Source organism: Heterodontus francisci, chromosome 24 (genome assembly GCF_036365525.1).
Source record: "Heterodontus francisci isolate sHetFra1 chromosome 24, sHetFra1.hap1, whole genome shotgun sequence".
Taxonomy (NCBI): Eukaryota; Metazoa; Chordata; class Chondrichthyes; order Heterodontiformes; family Heterodontidae; genus Heterodontus; species Heterodontus francisci.
The window spans coordinates 37758638-37785127 of record NC_090394.1 but is presented as its reverse complement, the minus strand read 5'-3'; the positions used below and the strand labels follow the sequence as shown (position 1 = coordinate 37785127).

The 26490-nt window shown below is 44.5% G+C and overlaps 1 protein-coding gene across 4 annotated transcripts in view; it reads right to left on the bottom strand.

The window, feature by feature from the left end:
- Positions 1-26490, bottom strand: part of LOC137383303 (transcription factor 20) — a 49537-nt gene that overhangs the window by 10356 nt on the left and 12691 nt on the right. For 2 of the 4 annotated variants that reach the window (XR_010977378.1, XM_068055930.1), the window contains exon 3: positions 213-5788. Coding sequence is in view for 3 of the 4 variants with exons in the window: in XM_068055930.1 (XP_067912031.1) it covers positions 213-5762 (5550 nt within the window). In the remaining variant the exon portion in view is untranslated. Of the gene's footprint in view, positions 1-212; positions 5789-7660; positions 7786-13590; positions 13683-26490 lie in introns of those variants that run through there. The other 2 variants (XM_068055931.1, XM_068055933.1) reach the window with 2 other exon arrangements.

The following is a 26490-nucleotide window of genomic DNA, read 5'->3' as shown; positions in this document are numbered from 1 at the left end:
CCAGTTTACCACTCAAAAATAACTTCAAAAGTTGCAACACGACTGAATCAATATTTGCCTGGGAAGCGTGAAATAAAAGATTTTACAAACATGCGCATATTATTAGTATAATATATATATTTTTTTTTTTAAAAATATGGCAACTTTGCAACAAGTTGATGCTTCCAGAGGCAGCATTTTTCCCATATGATAATTTGGATTTGATATCTCACCATCTCGCTGGCCATTTCTACAGCCTCCTGTAGACCATACAGCTTCCCTGCAGCCAGGTAGACTCCGCTTGTCCACACAGCACAAGCTCCATGCAACCAATGCTCATGGGGGTCTAGAGGCAGTTCAGGAGGCTGCAGCTCCTCCTCCAAGCCCGGCTTCTTCTTCACCTTCCTTGGCTCAGTGTCTTCGACTGTTTTCTCACAGCAGTAGCAGCTCAGCTTTTTGCACTTTTCTCTTGAGCTAGTCCTAAGCGGGTTCTGATCTTCCACTTCAGTTGCCTTCTCTGGATTGAACGGAACGTTCTCCAAACTGGATGGAAACTTCTCCAGACTGGATGGAACCTCCGGCGTAATACTGAGAGTACTCTCATTGTCTGAGTCAGCAACTTTTGATTCAATGGAGAGCCTATCTTGCTTCTCTTTGATTCCATTCTTTATCTCCAATTTTCCCTTGACGTGTTGGTTCTTCGTTACTGGCGGTATATACTCCTCTGGGTAATATGGTCCAAAAAGGTCTCCGAGCTCCTTGTGATTCTTAGGTCTTCCACATAAGCAGCAGACCAGATAGCCTTGCTTAGCGGAATCTAGCACCACAGGTCCTGGTAACATAGCTGAAGATGTTGGCAATGTCTTGCTGACTGATATAGGGGGCTGTGAAAATGAAGACCTTTTCTTCATCTTTTGGAACCTTGACTGTTCCTCTGGCAACGTGTTAACGATCGTACAGATGGACGATACCTCATTACTCTTCTCAACATGAATATAAGGAGAAAAGGTCTTGGCTTTGTTCTCCGCTCTTGGCATCTTATACGACACGTATTTTAGCCGTATTACTGGTTCTTTAGTTTCCACAAGAGGGAGGTTTCTTCTCTTCAGTTGGTTTTTACGTCTGTGAGCAGCTTTTGTAGTCTTGCTACCTTTGAGGTGCTTTCTTCTCCTTCTCCCACCTCGTCCAGTAGGCCTCTTAATTTTGGAAGTATTCTTGGTTTGTTTGACCTTTTTATTTCCCGTTGAGTGACTGCGCCTCTTCGCAGGAGCAAGACAGCATTTTGGGGGAGTTTGCCACTTCAGCTCCATGACATCCTGAGGATTGTCCAACCCTTCATTTGGACCCGGATCTGAAACAGAAGACAAAACCGAGGAAGGGGAGGCAAGCTGAGGATTATCGTCAGTATTAGTTATAAGCGTTCCCTCTTTCTCTTCTGTGGTTTTTTCCTTCAGAGAAAGCTTCATACTTAGCCTGCCTTCTGCCTCAGTACATTCTGGCTCTACAGTCAGATTTACATCAGTCTTCACATGAATACTGCTCTTCTCCTGAGATCTTGATTCATTTTCCTCTTTGACTCTCTTAGGTGCGATAAGGCATTTTTTATTCAACTCTACCAGAGCAATCTTCGAAGAAGCATCTTTGGCCATTACTTTGTTTTGTTCAATCAATGCCTGATGCACCTCACTGCTGGTGTTTTCAGCAAGTTTCTCTTCTTTTAGGGACAGTATCTCATCCAGGGTCAAACATGTCACATTGCTATCTGAATAATTGCTACAGGCAAATGATTTGGAGTTTGGAGAGGTGATCTTTTGCACAATGGCCTCTAGTTTAAGGCCTCTGCCTTTCCGAGGGGGAAGAATTTTTGTCTTAGGCGGGGTCTTCAGAGAGATAACAGACTGGGTATTACCATCAGTATTTGATGTTTCCCTACTGAGGCTATGTTCCGAAGTTCCTTCACAACTCTCACCTTGGATGCGTTCATCCACCACAGATTGGGCTGCTGGATTACCTTCTGAAGGAGAAGGACCAGGAAGTGTTTGCTGTTTCTCTGTTCTTGTATCATTTGCCTTTAACATTTGATGCTGCCTTTTAGCCGGGATTAGTGAAAGGGAACAGTAACCTTTTCTTTTCAAAGGGTGCGATAAGGGAAACCTTTGGTCCTCCTGTCCCCCCATTCTTAAAGCTGAATTTTGTGCCTTTGATCTCTCAACTGTCATCTCCTCTTCGACATAATTCAATGCATCGTGTCTGGCTGTCAGTTGTCTTTGCGGCCTTGACACCGAAGAGTTATTTCTGGTGGTTAAACATCGACTGGAGACAAGATTGCAGCTCTTGCGTTGTTTTACATCTTTTTGCAAAATCATTCCCTGAGCCCTAGTTCTGGCCCTCAGTACAACAGATTTATATGAATTGGACTCTTGGGTCAAGCACTCATGGCCCTTCATCTGCTGATCTGGGTGAACAGTGTAGGTGGGCCTACTGTGAGGCATGCTGTTGGTCCTGGTCAGGTGAGCTCTCAGATTTGGATTGGAACCTTGCCTTTGGATTAAACACTTGTCTGAGTCCGAGTGCAACCTGTGCCTAGAGCTACAGCTCATTTCCCTTGGGCCATCTTCCCGGTGAGTGACCATTCCCTTTCTCAAGAGACCCCGGGACTGGACGGTCAGCTCAGTTTCTAGTAAAGCAGTAGAAGAGCGGGTGCACATTCTGGTGGGAAGATTTGCCATGGATTCAGAGACAGCGAATCCTTGCTGGGGGCCTTTACCTTTAGCTCGATCTCTCTGTGGCCCCAAACATTTCAGTTTGGCCGGCATCATCTTGAGAGGCTCAACGTACTCTTCTGGTTTCAGCGGGGAATGGTCTTTGCCCCTGAGACTGGCTCCTTGTGCCGCTCTGGCCGAGAGTCTCCGAACTCTTGGACCTTTGCTAGCCGACATCTTCGAGCGACTGTTTTCTATTTCGGTAAGCGCTGAGCTGATTAAGTCGGAGGAAAGTGTTGGCAAGCTCAGAGTGTCTATGGCCAGTGTGGGTTCAAGGGCCTCTTCCTTCTGATTGTCTTCGCACTTCACACTTTCACCGCCTGGGTTCATCTCAGCTCCAGAAGGGTCCCCTTGACCGACCTTTGGTTCTGCAACTATTGCTGGTCCCACGTGGATAACTGAATGCCCCAGTAAGCGGGGTGCAGCACTGGAACTCACGTTATCCCCTCCTGTCTCAGTGCTATTTAGCTTTTCCTCTGTACAACCACAGTTCCCTTCTGGATGTGGAGGAACCAGCTCCTTAACACAATGTTGTGTGGGGGAGACATCACAGATGACGGATTTTCTTTCAGTGATGGCAGCAATTGCATCTTGTAGGACTGCATTTCCCTTTGACTCCACTGTTAGCACTTCATTTTCTGCCAACTTGATATTTGATGGCTCCTTCCATTCCACAGTGGGAAGCCCAAGTTCAGAGTTGCTGTTTATCCTGTTCCCACCATTCTCTGAATTTCCCTCCTCATCAACTCCTCTCAACTCTTCCATCTCTTGCACCAACTGCCCAGGAGCTGAGTCCTTCTGTAAAGGTCTTTGTTCTTGTTTGTAGTTGGCCTGGAATTTCTGAAGGTACTTTTTCTGAAGATCACACTGCGAGAGGTTTGCCTCCAGCTCCTCCCACTCCAGCGAGGGTTCCTTCCCTTTCTTATCAGGCAAATCGACAAGCTTAAGCTTTTCCAGATCCTGTGGGGCATCCAAAATCTGTGAGGAATAGCATTCATGGTTACTATTAGAGGCAGCCATCAAGCTATCTCTGTAATCCACTGCCAAAGATTGTGGTGTGTTTGTGGAGTCCATCCTATGAGGAAAGAGTTGGGATTCGCTGTAAGCGGCATCACCAAAACCCTTTGTCATCATTGGACAGTCACTCTTAACTGTTCCCTGGTTGCAATCCGAGTCAAAAGCTTGTCCTTGGCCAGATCGTTTTGGCCGGACTAGGTGGCCGATGAAGTTCTCAGCACTGTACAAATTTAAGTTCACTCTCTTACTTTCCTTGTCCCCTCCAAAATGGTTAAACTTAAGTTCTGTTTCCAACCTCTCCTTGGAAGAGTCCTTTCGAATGATAACACTGGAGCCTTTCGTGTCCTCCTTTGAAAACAGAATGGGTTGTCTATCGCTGGCTAACTTATCAAAGTCTGCTGATGTTGGGTAGCTTTCCCCACTCTGTGTTGAGTGGTCCGATCTGGACTCTGCAACCATGTCGTTAGCTGAGGTGACAGAGCAGGACAGGATGGTGTCCAGATTCTTCCTCAGAGCATCCAGATTTGCAGAGTTCCTGCAATGGCCATGAAAGAAGTGAATTTTCTCCAGCTGATCTTCGGAGCTGCTGGAATATTCTCCTTCCTGCAAGTCGGTTTGCACTGACTGCGGTGTGCCAAGTGGTTCAGACTGAGGTGTCCCCAGGGGTTCTTCAGAATATAAGTTTTCCTCAGAACTCTTCAGCTCCTTTAGTATCTCTGATTTTTTGGGCAGACGTTTGCCCATTTTCCTATGAGGAGCTAGAGTATTGGAAAGCAAGAGCTGCTGAACAGTTCTGGGGATGTTTTCGACTTGAGAGCTCAAAGCTATGAGGCTGCTGAAAGCTCCATCTGATAGCAATTTCTCAGGAATTTTATCCTTGAAGGAAGGCTTGCAGGTTCCACCCTGAGTCTTGCTGGAACTCTGCGTTGTACAAGTTACTGCCGATGGCACCATATGAGGCACATTGCTTTTGATATCAGAAGCCATGGAGCCACCCTCAGATTGCTGGCCATATTGCAGAGTCTCGGGGTTGGCCATCAATGGAGATGGAGTTGAGCAATAAGATGGGGACCTCACCACAGTGGAAACAGGAGAGTGACTTGAAGTGGGGCTAAATGTTTGATAAAACTGTTCGGGAGATTTTACGGGAGCGTCGGGCTGGTAGTACACCTGGGGCGACTGATTTAAAAGGTGCAACTTTGCTTGGTTGTGATACTGGAGGCTGTGCTGCTTGACCTGGGTGGCTTTGTTCTGCTCATAGCCCCCAGACTTGGCAATGGCCGTTTTGTACCCATAGCCAGACTGAGCAGGATAGTCCGGAGTGGCTGCACTTTGCCTGTCATACTGTGAACTTGCGGGCACTTGCGCGTAGCCCTCATACGAGCGGGAGGGGTGGCTGTAATCCTGGACTGTGGGGTAGGAGGTGGGAGAGGACTGAAAGGACTGGTTGAACTGTGCTGACCTGGCGATGTAAGGGGAGGCCTGTTGTACCATGGACTTGTGGTGAGGCTGGTGCATGAAATGCGTCTGTTGAGCGGACAGGGCAGGTGGATTCCTAGTGGTGTTAGCTTGCATGTGCTGTTGTTGGTAGGCAGCAACACTGGCAGTGGAAGGAACGGAGCCTTTAAAAGAGTCCTGCCCATACTGGGACAGACCTCCCACCGAAGAGCCTGGAGAGCCCCATTTTGGAGCCTGCCCTTCGCTCTGATATTGTCTGGAGTAAGCACCGCTTTGGTAAGTCGATACTGCATTCAAAGGTCTGCTCTGTGGGTGCTGGGCAGAAACCTGTTTAACGGCACTGAAGTAACTGCCCGCAGTGTTGTTCCCATAACCCTGGTAAGGTTGCTGGTTGTAATATTCCTTTGAGGTGATGCCATGGGCCTCATAGCTTTGGGCGACTGGGTTCTGCTGCCTGTAGGTTTCCAGACGCGACGAGTCAGCCCTGATCTGCTGGAAGTTCTGCTGGCTGCTTTGGAAAGGTCCGGGATCTCCGAAGGACTGCATGGCCTCTTAACTTGTTTCACTGATCCCTGTGAATGGACAATAGCAAGAATCAGACAAGAATGTTAAATGCAATAACCAACTTCAGCCAATAAAAGGACAGATAATGAACAGCAAAAGCCACCTCTAGTGATTCTGATGTGGTATTGGTCCTAACAACTACAAAGAGCTCTCAATTCAATCCCATGTCAGTGTTCGGTTTAGTTTTAATATAAAATATGCAGATGCTGGAAATCTGAAATAAAAACAAAGTGCTGGAAATACTCAGCAGGTCAGGCAGCATCTGTGGAGAGAGAAGCAGAGTTAACGTTTCAGGTCTGTGACCTTTCATCAGAATTGGCAAAGGTTAGAAAAGAATTAGCTTTTAAGCAAGTGAAGTGGGGGGCGTGGGGTTACTGTACACTGTTCTCTATAAAACACCTGCAGTCTCTGCTATAATCTCTGTGGGCATATGGGAGCAGCGTTCTCTCTCCATTGCATGTAAGAACCTGGTCATCAGGTGTGGGGCGCGCACGTTGTTACTGTACGTGGCACAGGTCTGGCCCATACCCCACTCCTGTGCTGTGGTGGTCACCCGAGCCATCTTCCACTTTATCTGGAGATCAAAAATGGACCATGTCCGCAGGGACACGATGTTCAAACCTCTGGATAAAGGGGGAGAAAACGTACTGTCAGGCAAACCCGTCACCTGCCAAGACTGAGGCACACATGATTTCACCACATGAACATTAAAACTTAAAATTGCGAACCCCTGACTGGAAAGACATTTACATAGTAACTAGCAGAGTTAGAACAAGGGACAAAGGACCATGCCCTGACCCATTCAACCAACAATGGACTTTTGATTACCAGACATTGAAGGTGGGGAAGCGAGCATTCCAGGTTGACTGCTAAGATAGCAGAATCCACAAACACAGAAGAAGTGGTCAGACTAGTTTTAGTCACTTGACTAGCTGGCTGTTGAGATTTGAACTTCCAACAAGGGATTTGAACTGAGAAAGCTCCTGGCTTCTGGTTTAGAAACATAGAAAAAAATAGGAGTAGGTCATTCGGCCCTTCGAGCCTGCACCGCCATTCAATACGATAATGGCTGATCCTCCAAACTCAGTACCCTGTTCCCGCTTTCTCCCCGCATCCCTTGATCCCTTTAGCCCTAAGAACTATATCTAACTCTTTCTTGAATATATTTAATGATTTGGCCTCAACAGCTTTCTGTGGGAGAGAATTCCACAGGTTCACCACTCTCTGGGTGAAGAAATCCCTCCTCATGTCAGTCCTAAATGGCTAACCCCTTATTCTTAGACTGTGACCCCTGGACTCCCCCTGCCATCAGGAACTTCCTTCCTGCATCTAGTCTGTCCAGTCCTGTTAGAATTTTGTAGGTAAAGGCTGCAGGGAAGACCTCTCTCGTCTGCCTGCTCATCGCTCAGGGAACTGAATCTTGTGAAAACATATGAACCTCAAAGAGAGAAAAGTCTCCTATGTGAACTAGGTTTAAGAATACTGGGCCCCAACAAAAAGCAAGACTACCTACAATCAAGTGAGCTTGAAGCACAGTAAACAAGAAACTCTTCTGAAATTGCCTCAAACCCCTTTGTACTATACTTTCCTCTCCTCTTTTCTGTCCCTATTTGCATGTATCATGTGTGCATGCTAGCGTGGGTGCGTCGTATATCCACAGGCGTGAACAGTATTAGTGTTTAAGTTTAAGGTTTAATAAATTTCACTTGTCTTCTTTAAACCGAAGAAAGCCTGTTTATTCATTTCTTTGCCTTATAATTGGAAAGCTGTGAACAAGAATTCACAAAAGGGGCAGCTCAAAACACAGTGTGTATAAAGAAAAAACGCTGTTTCAATAGACCAGGCGAAGACAGCAACAGACCCCTAGACACCTTTCTCACCTGGTCGTAACAGTACCCAACGTCGCTCTCATCCTGATGACCACCTTATGTGCAGCTGTATCAAGCTGTGCGTAGAACCCCTGTATGCAAACACCAAGTGTCACTACGTGCTGAGGTTCCATCTGTTCCTGGTGCTGCGAAGGATGAGTCTGGTCACATTGCCGCAGAAGGCTCCATTCAGTTGGACCGTGCTGTACCACCTATCGTTCGTGGAAAAGTTTGTGTGGAAAAACACCTTTGACCACAAATCCATCAGGCAGTCCGCACAGAATGTCCTCAAGGCCCTGCAGGAAAAGGAGACGGCGGATCCTGTTGGATGGTTCCCCGAGCAGACCGTCAAAGTCATTTGGCAGAACTTTCAAACAAGCATCAAGATGTAACTTGGCTGGTAGTAAGAAGGGCCCTCCCCGTCAGATCCTTCCTGCACGCCCGGAGTCTCACCACCTCTGCACGCTGCCCTCAAAGCGGCTGTGGTGGGGAAGAAACCACTGTCCATGTCCTTCTGGAATGAGCCTTTGCAAAGCAAGTGCGGAAAGAGATACAATGGTTTTTGGTGAGGTTGATCCCGAGCAGCTCTGTAACACAGGAGTCTGTGCTCTATGGGCTGTTCCCAGGGACGCACACTGAGATAAATATCAACTGCTGCTGGAGGACCATCAATTCAGTGAAAGATGTCTGCCCGAAACTTGCTGGTCTTCCAGTGCAAAGGGTTACCACGACCGAGTGTTGCAGACTGGCACATTCCAAGGTCCATGACTATGTGCTAAGGGATGCACTAAAGCTTGGGGCAGCCGCCGCAAAGGCTCAATTGGGAAAGACCACTGTGTAAGGTCCTCCCCACCATAGTACACCGAGGGACTGGAACCTGTGTAAAACCCCTCGGGCTGTATACACCAACAATGTTTTTTGCTGTGTAACGTAAATGTACATTGCATATAAAATGGAATATAAAAAGAGTTGTGAGGCACTTCATGTTCTGTATCAAAGGAATCTGATCTCTACTGCACTTTCAGAAATGTCAAATTTGAACTGTTTTGTTATGTATTTTGTGCAAATTTTTATGAATAAAGTATATTTTTGGAAAAAAGTCGCCGTCATACACAGGGGCCTGCAGTCTCTGCTTGTCTCTATAATTAAAAAAGATTTGCAATTATATAGCGTTTTTCACAACTATCAGACATCTCAAAGCACTTTACAGCCAATGAAGTACTTATGAAGTACAGTCACTGTTGCAATGTAGGAAACATGACAACCAATTCACAGCACAGCAAGCTCCCATAAACAGCAATGTGATCATGACCAGATAATCTGTTTCAGTGATGTTGATTGAGGGATAAAGATTAGCCAGGACACTGGGGAGAACTCCCCTGCACTTCTTCAAAATAGTGCCATATGATCTTTTACACCCCCCTGAGAGGGTAGACAGGGCTTCACTTTAATATCATCCAAAAGACAGCACTTCCAACAGTTCAGCACTCCCTCGGGACTGGAGAGTCAGCCTTGATTTTTATGCACAAGTCCTGGAGTCAATCTCAACTCCAGAACGTTTGTATGTCAGAGGCAAGAGTGTTACCAACTTTGCCACACCTGACACACAGACCTACAGTCTGAGCTGAAATAAAAGCAAAATACTGCAGATGCTGGAAATCTGAAATAAAACAAAAAGTGCTGGAAAATACTCAGCAGGTCTGATGAAGGGTCACTAACCTGAAACGTTAACTTTGCTTCTCTCTCCACAGATGCTGCCAGACCTGCTGTGTATTTTCCAGCACTTTTTGTTTTTATTAGAGTCTGAACTATTCTCTATAATACACACAGGGACCTGCAATCTCTGCTATTTTCTATAATATGCAGGAGCTGCAGTATCTGTTCATTCTCTGTAATACAGAGTCTGCAGTCTCTGCTATTCTCTGTAAGTGAGCAGAGCCTTGTAAAAGTACCCCTTGTAGAGACAAAGCAGCCCTGTATCTATTACTGAAGAATAACATGCCCTCTGTATCTCCCATGGAGCTAACAGGCGCCTTTTCTATTACAATGTGATTGCCAACCCTCGATGTTATAATATCACAGTTTGGCTGAGCCTGATTTCGAGTCAGCTGCCTTTCTGCTCCTTCAAAGCTGATACCAGGGACACAGCACTGTCTTCATGCCTTGTCATTATGCGGCTGCCTGTGTGTATCATTAGCATTTTAATCTTTCCGAAGTACATTAGTACGTGCGCTCAGCGAGAAGGAGTCATGCTGATGGTGATAACCAACCACAGGCACAGAAGGCGGCAGTTAGGAATAAAGCTTCTGCCTGGATTCATCTCCACCTCATAGGCCAGTGATTTACACCAGGATTGAAGGACAATTATTTTTATTGTTCGATCATATTTTTCGTTTCCTTATAATGTTTCATATTGGTCAGCGTGGAGAGATGTCAGTCCCAAGGGAGAGGGGGGCAGTGGTGGAACAGTCAGTATCAAGCACTCCCAGCCAGGGTTCAGCAGGGTAAGACACCAAGTAAAGATTCTGCTCTACTCAGCATCCAGCTCAGGGAGGTGTCCTCCACTGCACCAATGGGACATTCTTTCCATGCGTTGGAGTCTCTGAGGATCCACAAAGGTACAGGGTACAAACAGACTTTTGCAATCCATCCAACTAGCCCCACAGGTCAACAAGTAATCCTTAATGCGTCAGCCGTGGCTCATTTGGTAGCATTCTCACCTGTTGTGGGTTCAGGTTACACTCCAAAAACTTGAGCACATAATCCAGGCTGAAACTTTCACTGCCAACACTGTCAAAGGTGCCTTCTTTCCAATGAAACATTAAACCAAAGCCCTGGCTACCCTTTCGTGGTGTAAAAGATCCCACGGCACTATTCAAAAGAATAACAGAGTTCTCCCTAGTGTCCTGACCAATATTTATCGCTCAACTAATATCACCAAAAATAAATGATCTGGTCATGATCACATTGCTGTTTGTGAGTGCTTGCTATGTGCAAATTGCTGTTGTGTTTCCTACATTACAATAGCGACTACATTTCAATAAAAAGCAACTATTTGGCTGTAAAGTGCTTTGGGATGCCCTGAGGCCATGAAAGGTGCTATATAAATGCAACTTCTTTATGTCCTTTCATTCTTAAATCCTTCTGCTACTGAGTAAGATTGTTAAAATGACAACAACAACTTGTGTTTATATGATGCCATTAACACTGAAAAACGTCCCTTCACAGGAAATGTAGTCAGGCAAAAATGGATAGCAAACCCTGAAGGATTTTAGGATAGGTGATCAAAAGCTTAACTAACTAAAGAGGTGGGTTTTAAAGGAGGAGAGGTAGAGAAGGAGGTGGACAGAACTGCAGAGCTTGTGGTCTTAAGGGCCCATGTCATGGGCTGACAATGGTAGAAGTACAAGTGAGATGCTGCAATTCTCAATGGTTCAGTTGCTGCCACACTTGCCTTGGGGTCAGAAGGTTGTTGGTTCAAGTCCCACTCCAGAGACTACGCTGACACTTTAGTGCAGTGGAGGGAATGCTGCACTGTCAGAGGTGCTGTCTTTCAATGAAACCCTGTCTGCTTTCTCAGGAATACATTAAAAAAAATCCCAGGGTGCTACGCAAAGAAGTGCAGGGGAGCTGTCTCTGGTGCTCTGGCCAATATTTATCCCTCAACAAACATTTAAAAACAGATTATCTGGCCATTTATCACATTGCTGTTTGTGAAACCTAGCAGTGTGCCAATTGCCACATTTCCCTACATTACAATAGTGACTACACTGCAAAAGTACTTCATTGGCTGCAACGCACTTTGGGACATCCTGAGGATTTGAAAGGCACTATATTAATGCAAATCCTTTCTTTCTTTTCAAGTAAGTTATAGAGATGAGGAGGGGCGAGGCCATGGAGGGGTTTAAACACAAGGATGAGAATTTTCACTGTGAAGCATTGGAGACAGGAAGCAAAAGTGTCAGCAAGGTTGAGTTTGATGGGTGAACAGAACTTAGTATGGGCAGTAGAGGCCAAGCTTACAGATGTTGAGGAATGGGAGACAGGTAAGGGGAGCTTTGGAGTCATCAAGAACAACAGGAGCAATGGCATGGATGATACTTTCAGTGGCATTTGGGCTGAGGTAGGAGCAGAAGCGATCTATATGATGGAGATAGGCCATGTGACATGCGTGGACGTGGGTGGTCTTGATGACGGCAAAGGATACAGGTTGGAAACTCCATTCAGTATCAACTGCCACAAAAATCAGGGGCAGGTTATGATGTATGGCCACGTCCATCGGAACTGGGTTGAGACTATCCCAACTCCATTCACAAACATCCTTTACAGGCAACAGATTAGAGACATTCATCTAAATCAATCAATCAGTCTTGGATGGTTTGAGAACCCAGTCAGAGATGAAAAGCTAATGTCCAAAATACTCCAAGTGAGCATTTCGACATCACCCCATACACCCCTTATTTTTGAGGGTGCTCTCTTCCTTTTTATTTTCTCCCGCTCTTTCTCAACAACACATGATTGCAGCTGCCCCCATAGATACTCTCTTTGTACACAAACTACCCAAATAGAACGATGCAGTACAGAAGGCCATTCAGCCAATTGTGCTTGTGCCAGCTCTTTGAAAGCTTTCCAATTAGTCCAACTTCTCTACTCTTTCCCTTGAACCATGCAAATTTCCCCCCTTCAAATATTGACTGATTTATTTATTTATCCAAAGAAAGAAGGAAGTTTGGAACTCTCTTCTGCAAACGACAATTGATGCTTGATCAATTGTTAATTTTAAAACTGATTTGATAGGTTTTTGTTAGCCAAAAGTATCAAGGGATAAGGGGCAAGATATGGAGTTAGGTTGCAGATCAGTCTTAACCTCATTGATGCAGAACAGGTGAGGGGCTAAATGGCCTACTCCTGTTCCAATGATTCTGTTTCCAAAACCCTTTGAGGCAGCCCATTCCAGATCATTTACCTTGCAGCATCAAATGTCCCCATGTTGGATCTAGTTCTTTTGCCAATTACCTTAAATCTGTGTCCTTTGGTTACCAAACCACCTTCTACTGGAAACAATTTTTCCTTACTTACTCTATCAAAACAATTTTGAACACCCCAATTAAATCTCCTCTGCTCTAAGAACACCACCAGTTTCCCCAGTCTCTGAAATTTTTCATCTCTGGTTTCGTTCTGGTAAATCTCCTTTGCACCGTACACATAGTCGCTCTGTACACACAGCTCCCCGTGTAGCAGATACAAGCGCCTTCTCCAGCAGCAGTGAAGTAAATTGCACCTGGTCTTCTGAGAGGACTGCTAGATTAAAGCAGCGGAGGGAATACTGGTGGATTTTATCTCCCTAGGAGATGTTTTAATAAAATGCAATCCGATTATTAAAAGTCGTGTCACAGTGGAGTTGCATGCAAACCATTTAACTCAACTGAGCAACACATGTAGTTAGGCTGGTGTCAGAGCTATGCAGATAAAGGACAGAGTGGGGTCAAGGTCAGCATTAACACTTTACCCAAAGCAGATGGAACCATTCATCCAGCCCTGGAGGCCGTTAACAAAACTGCCTGCACACAAATAGAATACACAATGATCGGCGGTAGGCTTAAAGAATCTCTCCCAGGCCTGCTCGTTGACTGAAGTGAAAGAGCGAGAAAGACACACAGACAGCTAAACGGAGACAGAAAGAGAGAGAAAGAAAAAGACAGCATTTCATTTATATAGGGTGAGGGTGGGGGTGGGTGGAACAGCTCACGGTCTGGATGTGGCTGATGAAGCCACGACAATTCTGCCCCCACCAACCGAGCAGAAAATTCTTCATCTCCGTCCCTGCTCATTCGTTCTCTCTCTGTTGGGTCAGGCTGGTTGTTTTGAGGTTCCTCATGCCCCACCCAAGAGGACTCTGTTGCCCGTGTTGAGCTCCGCTTGAAGATTCCCTGTAAAAATACCTGACATTTCCCGGAAGAGAAGCGGCTGGAGATTAGTGCAGTCGAAACTCAGGCACCCTCGACAGCGAGACTGCATAAGCAATCAGCATAAACCAAATAAAGTTCTAAAAAAATCAGTCATATTTAACTCCCAACATCTGAACAGAATCTAATTAATAATCTCAACACAAACACTGGCTAAAGGAAGTGACAGATTGCAAAGGCAACATTGTTCCCCAGAATGACCAATCCTTTCAAAGCAGGTTTTTATATGTATATATATATATATATATATATATTTAAAATATATACAGGCAGATGCTGTTAATTTCCTTCAAAAAGGGGCTTGATAAATACGTGGTTGGAGTGGGAGTATGGGTCAATTTAAGTTGATAGGGAATTAAGCTACCAGGAAAGAGAATTATCACCTGGGGAAAGTAGTAGGGGCACAAGTCAATAATGTGGAGGTGGGCAGAGAGGGAATCTCACAGAATTGTTAGAGCACAGAAGATGACCATTCAGCCCATCATGTCTGCACCGGTTCTCCAAATAAGCAATTCATCTAATGCCATTCCCCCACCTTCTCCCCGTAACCTTGCACATTCTTCCTCTTGAACCATTCTCGTGAATCTTTTCTGTACTCTCTCCAAGGAGGTGGGAGAGGAGGGGGGCAGGACGAAGGGGTGGGGTGAGGAGGGGGGCTGCGGGTGAGGACAGGTGGGAGGGAGTAAAGGAGGGACAGTCACGTCACGCTGATCAGACAGTGCTTCTGGGCTGATGACAAAAGGCTCGATGGATGGTAAGCAATTGTGCTCAGACTGATGGAAGGTTTAATGTGCTATAAATAAGAGCGTCTGCAGCAAATTAATTTTACAGCCCACACTCTGCAGGCAAACGAGCCCAGAGATTGGATTGTTATCAGCTGAATCCCTGCCGCAGACCTGGCTCATTCCCCAATACTCCGAGTCTAATCACATCCACAAGTAGCGGCAGTCTTAAAGGGGCAGTCACCTCCCTCAGGCTACTTCCTCATGCAAGTAATTATATAATTTGTTTTTAAACAGTTGGGGATACTACATGTCTCAGTGATTCGGTGTCAGGGAAAAGGAGGTTTTATCCTTCCACCTGTTCATGGTCTCCTGGAAAGTGTGTGGGGGAAGAGTTTGGGGAAGGCCGGAGTGGGAACTGTAATATGAGAAGTGATTATGGTTTAGCTGTGTTTCCCCTCACCTTCTTCAGGTGAGATGTTAAACTGAAGTCCTGTTCAAGTCGAGGTTAAAGATCTCCTAATGACTGAAAAGGTTATCTGGTTACCAACACCTTCCTACCAGTGGAAACAGTTTTCAAATCTCTAGAATGAGTGTTGAACAGTACAGAGCTCCCAGGTGACTGGTTTGATCCCCAATCTGTCCATAGTTAATAGATCTCAGTCAAGATGGAAGTTCAGCAGCAAAAACTGGCCTCAGTGCCTCTGGACTGGGGTGGGGCAGCGACAAAGAAACTGCATCTAGGCTTCCTGCTCCTTAGCATTTAATGGGCAGTGAGTGGGTGTTGAGTTTGGTGCCCATTCGGTTCGCTCGGAAATGGAACAGTTAAGAGAAACCAATGACACTCTTAGAACTATACCTCAGGATGAGTCAGCGCCTTTGCAGAGGACTGGAAGAACTGGGAGAAGTGAAATGGGCAAGGAATACTTTGCAATACTGACAATTGCCATTTCTTCGGGATAGATCAACAGAGGTTGGTTTTAGACCAGCAAGGGTTAAAAGCTTTTAACGTTTCAAAATGCCACCAAATAAACACCAGTTAATCCAACCCAGGAATCACAATACAAGTGTATAATCCTCTGCATGGCTGCTAGGATAGCCTGGTTGCTAGGGTAGCCTGGTTGCTAGGAGCCCAATTTTTAACTGCATTGTTTGCTTGGATTTAAAAAAAAATATTCTTTGCTGATCCTACCCTTCCTTTCTGGTAAATTGATGATATTGGCGTAATTCCCCATCTGATGGTACAGGTAAAAATTCTAAGCACTATTGCAAAAGCCATTTTTACGCAAGTAGTGCCTTGAACAGACAGTCCTCTGGGAGTGCTTTATAAATAGCCGAACATACTGTGTGTTATTGATTTTGTATACTTCAGCAACAAGGCACAGGTATCCTAGTTTCACATTTAAGAAAGGAGCAGGAAATCTACTGCCCCGTGTGATACTGAAGAAAACAGACGGTTCAAACAGTGATCTAAAACTCAAAACTTTGACCAACTACATCCTAAATATGAATTAATAACAACTTGCATTTACGTAGCACCTTTAGCATAGTAAACCATCCCAAGGTGCTTCACAGGAGTGTAATCAGACACAAATAATTGATATTGAGCCAAAGGAGGAGACATTAGGACAGGTGATCAAAAGCTCACTCAAAGAGACAGGTTTTAAGGAGCGTCTTAAAAGGAGGAGGGGCAGAGAAGTTTATGGAGGAAATTCCAAATCTTAGGACCTAGACAGCTGAAGGCACAGTCACCAATAGTGGAATGAAGGAAGTCAAAGATGTACAACAGGCCAGAATTGGACAAACGCAGAGTTCTCAGAGGGTTATAGGAAGTTACAGAGATAGGGAGGGGTGAAGCCATGGAGAGATTTGAACACAAAGAGAAGAATTTTTAATTTGAGGCTTTGGTGGACCAGGAGCCAACGTAGGTCAGCAAGCACTGGGTTGGTGAAAGTCAGGATACTGCGACAGAAACCCAACATACCAAATGGAGATATTAATTTCATCATGTGGAACTTTGCCTGAGATTTTTACTGGATATTGTTACAAGTAACTTTTAAAACAGAACAACCAGCAGTCAAGATGGCCACTCACAATTTGCATATGAAAAAAACAAAGAATCAGGCTGGAGACAGTTGTGATTTCGCAGCCCAGCCAGAACAATGGGGTGCCCACTGATTCACTTATCTGGGATAAACTTATCAATGGGGATCATCAAAAACCATCGACACCCATTGACTTTGAAAGAGTCAAACCCCCTACTACCAAGTATGTATGAACAGCCTTGAGTTTCAAAGATCATTCCAGAAGGTGCTGATTCAAACACAAGTAGGTGGTCACATCACATGACTGCTTGGGCCACTCTGGAGATTTGTGAGTGGTGACTCAGAAGTCAAACAGTAATTGAGATTCAGCCAGGGAACATCCCTCCTCTCTCTCTAGTAGAGATCCTGAGAAGCCTCAAGCTGCAGCTGGTGGAAGACAAGTCTACAGATCCTTACAGTCAGCAACCAGGGGACAAGGATAAAGCCCCTCTTCTGCCTTCCGGAACCTGAGAAGCAAGCCCGAACCATGTGTGGCCCAGCATGGACTTCAGGACTACAACTAAGGACTCTGGGACTAAACTTCAGTATTGAAATTCCATTTTTATTAAGGACTCTACTCCAAACTCTCAACTCTATTTTTTCCCCAAGTAATCTATTTGTGTGTGTGTGCGCCTCTCGTGTGAATGTGAGCATGGATGCATCGCATATTTTAGTAACTTTAACCGGTTTGGAGTGATAAGGTTAATAAACCAACATCTTTCTTGTTTAAACTCAAGAAAATCTGTATGATTGGTTCATTTGCAATTATATTAGAGGAACAGGAGCAAGTGCTCACTGAGGTGGTAAGTTAAATCACTGTGTTTAGAAGATAAACCCCATTGCGGTCAAACCAGAGAAGGGTGAAAGGGGAGCCTGAGACCCCTTCCTCACCAGACAGCAGAATTTTGGAGCAGCTCAAGTTTATGGAGGGTGGAGGATGGGAGACTTCTGGGGATCATTGGAATAGTCAAGTCTGGAGGCAACAAAAGCATGGATGAGGATTTCAGCAGCAGATGAGCTGAGGCTGTGTTTCAGACGGGCAATATTACAGATGTGGATGTAAGCAGTATTAGTGATGGATAGAGGAGGTATTATCCATCAATGCATATAAACATAGAACATTTACAGCACAGAAAGAGGCCCACTGTGTCTGTGCTAGCTGAAAAAAGTTATCCAGCTTAATCCTACTTTCCAGCTCTTGGTCCGCAGCCTTGAGGATTACTACACTTTAAGTGCATATCTAATTATTTTTTTAAATGCAATGAGGGTTTTTGCCACTACCACCCTTTCAGGCAGTGAGTTCCAGACCGCCACCACCCACTAGGTGAAAAATTTCTCAACTCCCCTCTAATCCTTCTACCAATGACTTTAAATCTATGCCCTCTTGTCACTGACCACTCTGCTTAGGGAAGTAGGTCCTTTCTGTCTACTCTACCTAGGCCCTTCATAATTTTATGCACCTCAACTGAATCTCCCCTCAGTCTCCTCTGTTCCAAATAAATCAACCCGAGTCTATCCAATGTTCCCTCATAGCTAACATTCTCCAGTCCTGGCAACATTCTCGCAAATCTCCTCTGTACCCTCTTTAACGTGATCACATCCTTCCTATAATGTGGTGACCAGAACTATATGTAGTACTCTAGCTATGGCCTAACGGGGATCTGGAACCCACTGCCTGAAAGGGTGGTACAGGCAGAAACCCTCATAACATTTAAAAAGTACTTGGATATGCACTTGAATTCCGTAACCTACAAGGCTACGGACCAAGAGCTGGAATGCGAGATTAGGCTGGATGGCTACTTGGCGGCCGGCAGACACAAAGGGCTGAATGGCCTCCTTCTGTGCTGTAAATTTCTATGATTTTATGACAGTGTTTTATACAGTTCGAGCATAATCTCCCTGTTCTTATATTCTATGCCTTGGCTAATAAATGAAAATATTTCATTTGCCTTCTTAATCACCTTAACTACCTGTTCTGCTACCTTCAGGAATCTGTGGACATGTACTCCAAGGTTCCTCTGTACCTCTACACTTCTCAGTATCGCACCATTTATTGTATATTCCCTTGCCTCGTTCTCCCTCCTCAAATGTATTACCTCACATTTCTCTGGATTGAACTCCATTTGCCACTTTTTTGCCCACCTGACCAGTCCATTGATATCTTCCTGCAGTTTACATCACCACAATCATTATCCACTTCACTATCAACCTCACAACCAATTTTTGTATCATCTACAAACTTCTTAAATGTAGGGGGCATGATTAAGTCTGTATCATTGATATATACCATGAAAAGCAAAAGACCCTGTACTGAGCTGTGGAACCCCACTGGAAACAGCCTTCCAGTCACAAAAACACTTGTCGACTATTACCCACTGAGCCAATTTTGAATTCAACATGCCATTTCCCTTGGATCCGTAGGCTTTTACTTTGCTGACCAGTCTGCCATGTGGGACCTTGTCAAAATCCTTGCTAAAATCCTTGTTACCTCCTCAAAAAATATATACTCACACACCAGATTACGTGAGGTGTAGTAACAGTTACTCCCCCTCCCCCTCCTGTCATTGGCTTGCTGTTCTCTGGCTTGGCTCCAAAAAGAACCATACCCACATCTTCTGCCTCTGCCTACAGATTACCTTGTTGGTCTGAAATCAACCCTACTATTCCCTGTGTTATCCTTTTGCTCTTTACTTATTTATAAAACATCATTGGGTGTTCCTTGATTTTACTTGCCAGTATTTTTTCATGCTCTCTTTGTTTTCCTAATTTCGGTTTTAATTTCACCCCTGCACTTTCTATACTCCTCTAGGCTTTCTGCAATATTGAGCTCTCGGTAGGTGACATAAGCTTCCCTTTTTTTTGCCTTATCCTACGCTGTATGCTCCTTGACATCCAGGGAGTCTAGATTTGGGAATCTCACCCTTTTTCTTTGTGAGAATCTATTTGTTCTGAACCCTCTCTATTTCCTCCTTGAATACCTCCAATTACTCTGATACTGATTTGCCTTCAAGTAGCTGTTTCCAGTTCACTTCTGGAAAATCACATCTCAGCCTATTAAAATTGGACTTTCCCTAATTTAAAACTTTTACTCTTGGTCTATCTTTGTCCTTTTCCGTAACTACACTAAATCTAACTGAATTATGTTCACTACCACCAAAATGCTCTCCCACTGATGCCTAGCGTTATTCCCTAAAGCAAAGTCCAGAACTGCCCCTTATCTTATTGGGCTTACCACGTACTGGCTAAAAAAATGCATTAAGAATTCTGTGCCTGCTATACCTTTTACATTGATTTTATCTCAGTTAATATTAGGATAGTTGAAATCTCTATACTGTCCTACTGTTTCTGTACTTCTCAGCAATTTGCCTACATATATCTCCCTCTGACTATTTAGGATCTAGAGTAGACTCCCAGCAGTGTGACTGACCGTTTTTTGTTCCTCGGTTCAAACCATATGGCCTCATTTGACATTCTTCCAGCAAAACATCCCTCCTCACAGCTGTGATTGTTTCTTTAACCAATATTGCAACTCTACCTCCATTTTTATGCTCCTCTCCATCCCATTGGAAAACCCTGTGACCAGGAATTTTGTGCTGCCATTCCTGCCCTTCTTTAAGTCACATTTCAGGAATAGCTATGATATCAAAATTCCAAGTGTACGTCTGTGCCCTCAGCTCATCTGCCTTATTCACTAGAATCTTTGCGTTAAACTATATACCACTAATCACTGAGCAACTCCTTTGATGTCTATTTTCTATCCTTTGTTTCCTTTACCTTCCATACTTACTTACTAATTTTCTGCCTTCCACTTCCAGCTTTGCTTCTCTCCCTCTCGAATCCACACTCAAGTTCCCACCCTCTGCCAAGCTAGTTTAAACCCTAACAACAGCTCTAGCAAGCCTCCTGTGACGGATATCAAACCTGCCAAATGGAAAAATATTAATTTTGTCATATGGAACACTACTTGAACCTTTTTTACTGGACATTGCACATAACTTGTTTAAAAAAGACCACATAGTTGAACAGCTGAAAACGTGGTTGCACATTTGCATTCTGAGAGACATGCATACGAGAGTTGAATAGAGAGACAATGGGAGTGCTCACTGATTCAATTAACAAGATTGGTCTGGGTAATCCTGATACTCAACATTCTTTGTCTGTGTAAGAGCTAGAAAGCCACACCCCATTGGGTATGACTGAAGAACTTTGAGAATCAACAACCCTCGCAGAAGATGCTATTTCAAACAAAAAGATGGTCACATGACATACCTGCTGGCCAAACTGGGGATTGTTTGAATTGTTCCACACAGAAGAGGACAGACTGCAATTTTAAGACCAAAGAGAAGGAAGCTCTATCTCCAGCAAAGTCCCAGGGACCCACAGTAGCAGCTTCAGCCTGAAGACAGAACACTTCTTCAGCCTTCTGGTACCAGAGAAGCAGTTGGAAATTGTGCACTGGGCCCCAGCGAGAACTCCCAAGACTTCAGCTTTTATCAAAGTCATTTCCACCCAGTAACTGAATTTCCTTTATTACAAATTCTACTTCAATACCTCCCCCCCAATTTTTTCCTCCCCTCTGTATCTATTTGTGTGTATTTCTCTCATATGTATGCTAGCATGGTTGCCAGAGTAGTTTTAACTTAGAGTGATAAGGCTAATAAACTTATACCTTTCTTGTTTAATCCTAAGAAAACCTGTCTGATTAATTGTATCTGCAAATGAACCAATGTGCAGTGAGCCCGGTCATGCCTCTCTTTCATTGGCTTTCAGACTATTTTTCTTTCCGACTCTCCCTCTTTACGTCTGGTTTCTCTCGGCCCATCTCAGCAGGTCTCCCCTTTTTCTCTAATACACCCTCATTCTGTGCCTTTGTGACCATTGCTCTCTCTAGCTCCTCTCTCAAGAAATCCATCTCGACTCTCATCTTCCCTCACACTGTCTTCCCCCTTGATACACACACTCTCTGCATCTGTCTCTCTCCTTCATTGTCTCCATTCATATGTTTCCCTCAATTTCCTCCCTTTCTGCATCCCTCTCACTTTCACATTGTCTTTCTCTCAGATTCTCTCTGCCTATCTTTCTCTTGTACCCTGATTGTGTCTCTCTCCCTCTCCCATACTCTCACTATGTCTCTGATTTTGCCATTATCTCATACTCTCACTGCCTGGCTGTTGTTCTCACTCTCTTTCTCCCTCACTCAGTGTTTCCACATTGCTGCAGTTCAACTGCTCTTTCATTCTATAGATGCTCCAGGAATCACATCTCTGCCTCATTATCCTGCTGTGTGTCAGAATGGAGCCATCTGTTGCACATAATCAAATCAGCACCACAGACAGATACAGACTTACTTACAGATAGGAGCACGCCGCTCCCTTCACTGAAATCTTACCGGATACAGATTTACTTTTCCTCATCTCTCAAGGTACTTGAATCTTGCTGGGGTACAGTTTCACAATCTGTTTGTGACCCTCCACTACTTCCAACCAATTCCTAGTTAGCGATTATGGATGGGCTATTTGACTCTGGGGGCATCAATGTTGAGTGTTATCCAGTCTTCACTGGATGTATGCATATGCACCTTTTCCAGCAGGAGTCACAAGACAGCCATCACAATTTCCCTCTCTGTAACCCAGGGGCACTGAAGCCAACTGTGATGCCATTACCACTGTCCTGGCTGAGATTAGCTAACTCGACACAGACCGGAGACCATATCAGGAGAATCTTAGTGGACTGTATGGCTCAGCACACGCAGCACCAAAAGAGTTTTATCATCAATGTACATTTTAAAAATATCACTGAGAAGCAGTAAAATCCTGGCCCATATTTTCACCAAGGAGTCCCTGCACTGAGGTTAGTTTTATAAGCTAATTGTTTAACCTTCATCTCCCCCCCCCCCCACCCCCCACCCCACACTGCTCAATACAAACTATCTGAGGTTTCCCTATCACCATGGTACCAACTCCATCATTTAAAATGGTTGCCTCTGATTTCTTCCCCCAACTCGGGTAAATTATTAATCACTGGACTTTGGGGTCAGCATCCAGACCTTCCACTAGTTCTGGACATTTAATAGACTCAGACAGGACAGGAGACTGCTATTCATCCCATCATGCGTGTGCCGGTACTTTGAAAGAGTTATCCAATTAATCCCGCTTCCCTGAAAAATGTTCCTTTTCAGTTATTTATCCAATTTCCTTTCGACAGTTATTATTAAATTTGCTTCCACCGCCCTGTCAGGCAATGCATTCCAGATCATAACACGCTACGCAAAAAAATTCTCTCACCTCCCCTTCTGGTTCTTTTGTCAATTATCTTTTATCGGTATTCTCTGGTGACCAACTCCCTTACCAGTGGAAATGGTATTTACTCTATCAAAACCCTTCCTAACTTTGAACATTTCTATTAAATCTCCTATTAACGTTTACTCTCAGGAGAACAATCCTAGTTTCTCCAAATCCACAACAGTTTCCTAAATGTATGTCAGGAATAACACAAACAATGGGGTTATGATGCAGGGAGGTGAAGTTTACTCTAACCTTCAGTGAACTTTATTGCAGGGGAAGACAGATAACAGTTGCCCCACAGTGCCTGTGTAACATCTCACTGATCATTCCAGCTCCGGGATAAAGGAAATCTTTATAATAAAGTAAAACTCCAATAACAACAACAGGATCAGTCACAGAAATGGGAATGAAACCACTTAAATATTTCCAGGCCAAGCCATTTAATATCTGGGCCTGTGACAGTTCCAACCCCAAATACACACATGCTGAGCATGATGAAGAATCCATTCCATGCAAGTTAACAGAAGGACTTTAATGCACGTAAAAATTGCCCGTAAATAATGTAATCTTTGGCTCAGAAGATAATTTTTGTCATAGAAAGTATATTTTTCTAAGTGAAAACAGCAGAAGGAAATGATTGATGACTCCATTAACAGACCAAATCAAGTCAACTTATAAAATAATATTCATCTTAGAGCAAGAGTGACCAATGAGAGAGCACATGGCCACGGTGAAGGCATCTTACTATCTTCCCTGAGGCCAAAGTTAATTGAAGGTTAAAATTTGCCACTTAAGCTCCACAAGTCTTGGTCACCCCGCAGGTTGCCAACCTTCTAGGATTGTTGTAGAGTCTCCAGGAACGAAGGCTAATCTCCAGGACACTACTCTGAACAACACCCAGGAGAAAAATCAAAGGGGCATTTCAAAAAACCATGGGTTTCCATTTTCTTTGAACACTTCTGTTTATTAATCCTAAAAACATTTGAAATGGAGAAAATGGCTGTATGACTGGCGACAAATGGTGGGTGTGTGGAGGCAGGATGGTTGGAGGCAGGAGGTCATGGGAAGAAACCTCCATTTTCTACCCTCCGTAAACTTGAGATTATCCAAAACTCTGCTGCCCAGGTCCTAACTCGCTTCAATTCACGTTCACCCATCACCCTGTGCTCGGTGAACAATGTTGGTTATATTAAATTTCTCATCCTTGTTTTCAACTCACTCCACAGCCCCATCCCTCCCTATCTCTGTTATCTCCTCCAGCCCTACAATCCTCCGAGATATCTATGCTCCTCCAATTCTGGTCTCTTGAGCATACCCATTGGCGACCACATCTTCAACTACCTAGGCCTTAAGCTCTGGAATTCCCTCCCTCCACCTCCTTCCTCCTTTTATGACTTCCCTTAAAAACCTACCTCTTTGAGCTTTTGGTCATCTGCCCTAATATCGCATGTGGATCGGTCAAATTTTGTTTGACTACACTCCTGTGAAGTGCCTTGGGATTGTTAGGACCAGGTGAGAGAGGTGTCTAGGGGTCCCTCTCAGCCTTCATCTGGTCTTACTGTAACAGGGTTTAATTTTAAACTCACCGTGTTTTGAGCACCCCTTTGGTGAATCCTTGTTCACTGCTTTCCAATTATAAGGCAAAGAAATGAGCACAAGCAGGTCTTCTTAGCTTTAAAGAAGAAAAGTGAAATTTATTAAAACTTAAACTCTAATTCGGTTAATGCCTACGGATACATGCCACACCCCATGCCAGCATGCATATGCGATACGCAGATGCAAATAGGGACAGAAAAGAGCAGTAGAAAAAATAAAGTGGAGAGGTTTGAGGCAATATCTGAAGAGTTTCTTTATGACGGTTCTTCGAGCTCACTGTAGACTCCTTTTGTAGGTAGTTATTGCTTTTGGTTGGGGCCCAGTATTCTTCTTAAACCTTGTTCACTGTAGGAGACTTTTCTCTCTTGGGGTTCATGTGTCTTCAATGGATTCCGAAGCTGGTGAGAAAGAGATGGGAGCAGACAGGAGGAGAGGAGGTCTGCTTCAGTCCAGAGCTTTCAGTCTTCAAACACTGTTTCTCCAATGTAAAACTCTCAATTCAGACTCTGCAATAGCTAGTTAGTCATGTGACTAAACTGGTCAGACTACATCTGTTCTGTGTTTTGGGAGCAGGGACCAGCTCCTTTGTTCCAACACTGTCTGCTAATATGCAAGAATATCTTTCTGGCCAGGGGCCTGGCAATTCCTTGCAACAGGCCTTCTCTTCTTCCCAGCAACAATTTGAGGTTTAATGTCAATGTGGCGAAATTAATGTGCCTCATTCCTGGCAGGTGGGGGCCTACATGACACTTCCACATCCAGGGGAATGAAATACGATTTGAAAAGAAGGCACATTTCATTATAAGGGTTGTGAGAAATATAAGATACAGTAAACCATGCATTTCTCTCATTCATTTCCATCCATTCACGAATCCAAAAACTTACTAAAACTTTCTTTTCTTGGTGTCAGTGCTGCTTTGGCATCCTAGTAACCATGTGGTTGTTTGGGGAAGCTTTGGTTCAGTTTGCCCATTGCCGTGACTGCCTAGGGTCTTGGTTCCTGTTGAGAACATTTTATTTCAGGAGAGTTAGTAGTGGACGGGTCTATTCTCAACTCTCTTTCAATGCTTTGCTGAGTCATGCAAAGGTTTTTGAATTCAGGGGATGGGTGGTTCCCTTTTTCTCTGACTGTGGGGGAGAATTTTTTGTTAATATCCTCTTTGTTCTTTGGGACAGCCCTGCCTGTAGGTATTTGTGTAGACTTGACTGCACTCTGCTGTGGCACTTCGACTAGGTGTGGCATCACCCTCACAGTTTCTGTGCCCCTAGAGGTCTCGATTTGTCTCTGCAGGTTCCTGTAAATGCTGTTAGCGACTCTGGTGGGGTGCTTCTAGAGTCTGCATTTACGCAGGAGGATGTGGGGGTCTATCTTTTCAAATTTTTCAGGGTTGGCTGACCAGACAGTAGCTGTTTTCATCCAGGATTCTTCCCAGACGTCCTTTAACCTACCCTCTTGGTCACCTTTTCCCCTTCTCTTTCTAAACAGACGTTCGCCTGCCTGTCCCTTTTTGTTCTCGGCGGGGGTCCCTTACAGTTCACCAGCCTTCTGCTGGAGATTCTGGCACGGGACTTAGTGGTGCAGGTTTCACTGTAGGTTGGGGTTTCCCCTCAACCTGGCACATGTAGCAACTCCTGCAATACTCCTGCAAAACTGGAGTTTTGGCCAGTCAAACTGCTGTCTTGTGCAGGCTTTGGTCTTTCGTAAACCGGCATGTACAGCCACTGTAGTCTGGTGGGTCCTTCTTAATATTTCTTAACATTTGCAGAAAATACGCAAGTATGGGGTTGAAGGTGATTTAGAGCTTTGGATCAGAAATTGGCTAGCTGAAAGAAGACAGAGGGTGGTGGTTGATGGCAAATGTTCATCCTGGAGTTTAGTTACTAGTGGTGTACCGCAAGGTTCTGTTTTGGGGCCACTGCTGTTTGTCATTTTTATAAACGACCTGGATGAGGGTGTAGAAGGGTGGGTTAGTAAATTTGCGGATGACACGAAGGTCGGTGGAGTTGTGGATAGTGTCGAAGGGTGTTGTAGGGTACAGAGGGACATAGATAGGCTGCAGAGCTGGGCTGAGAGATGGCAAATGGAGTTTAATGCGGAGAAGTGTGAGGTGATTCACTTTGGAAGGAGTAACAGCAATGCAGAGTACTGGGCTAATGGGAAGATTCTTGGTAGTGTAGATGAGCAGAGAG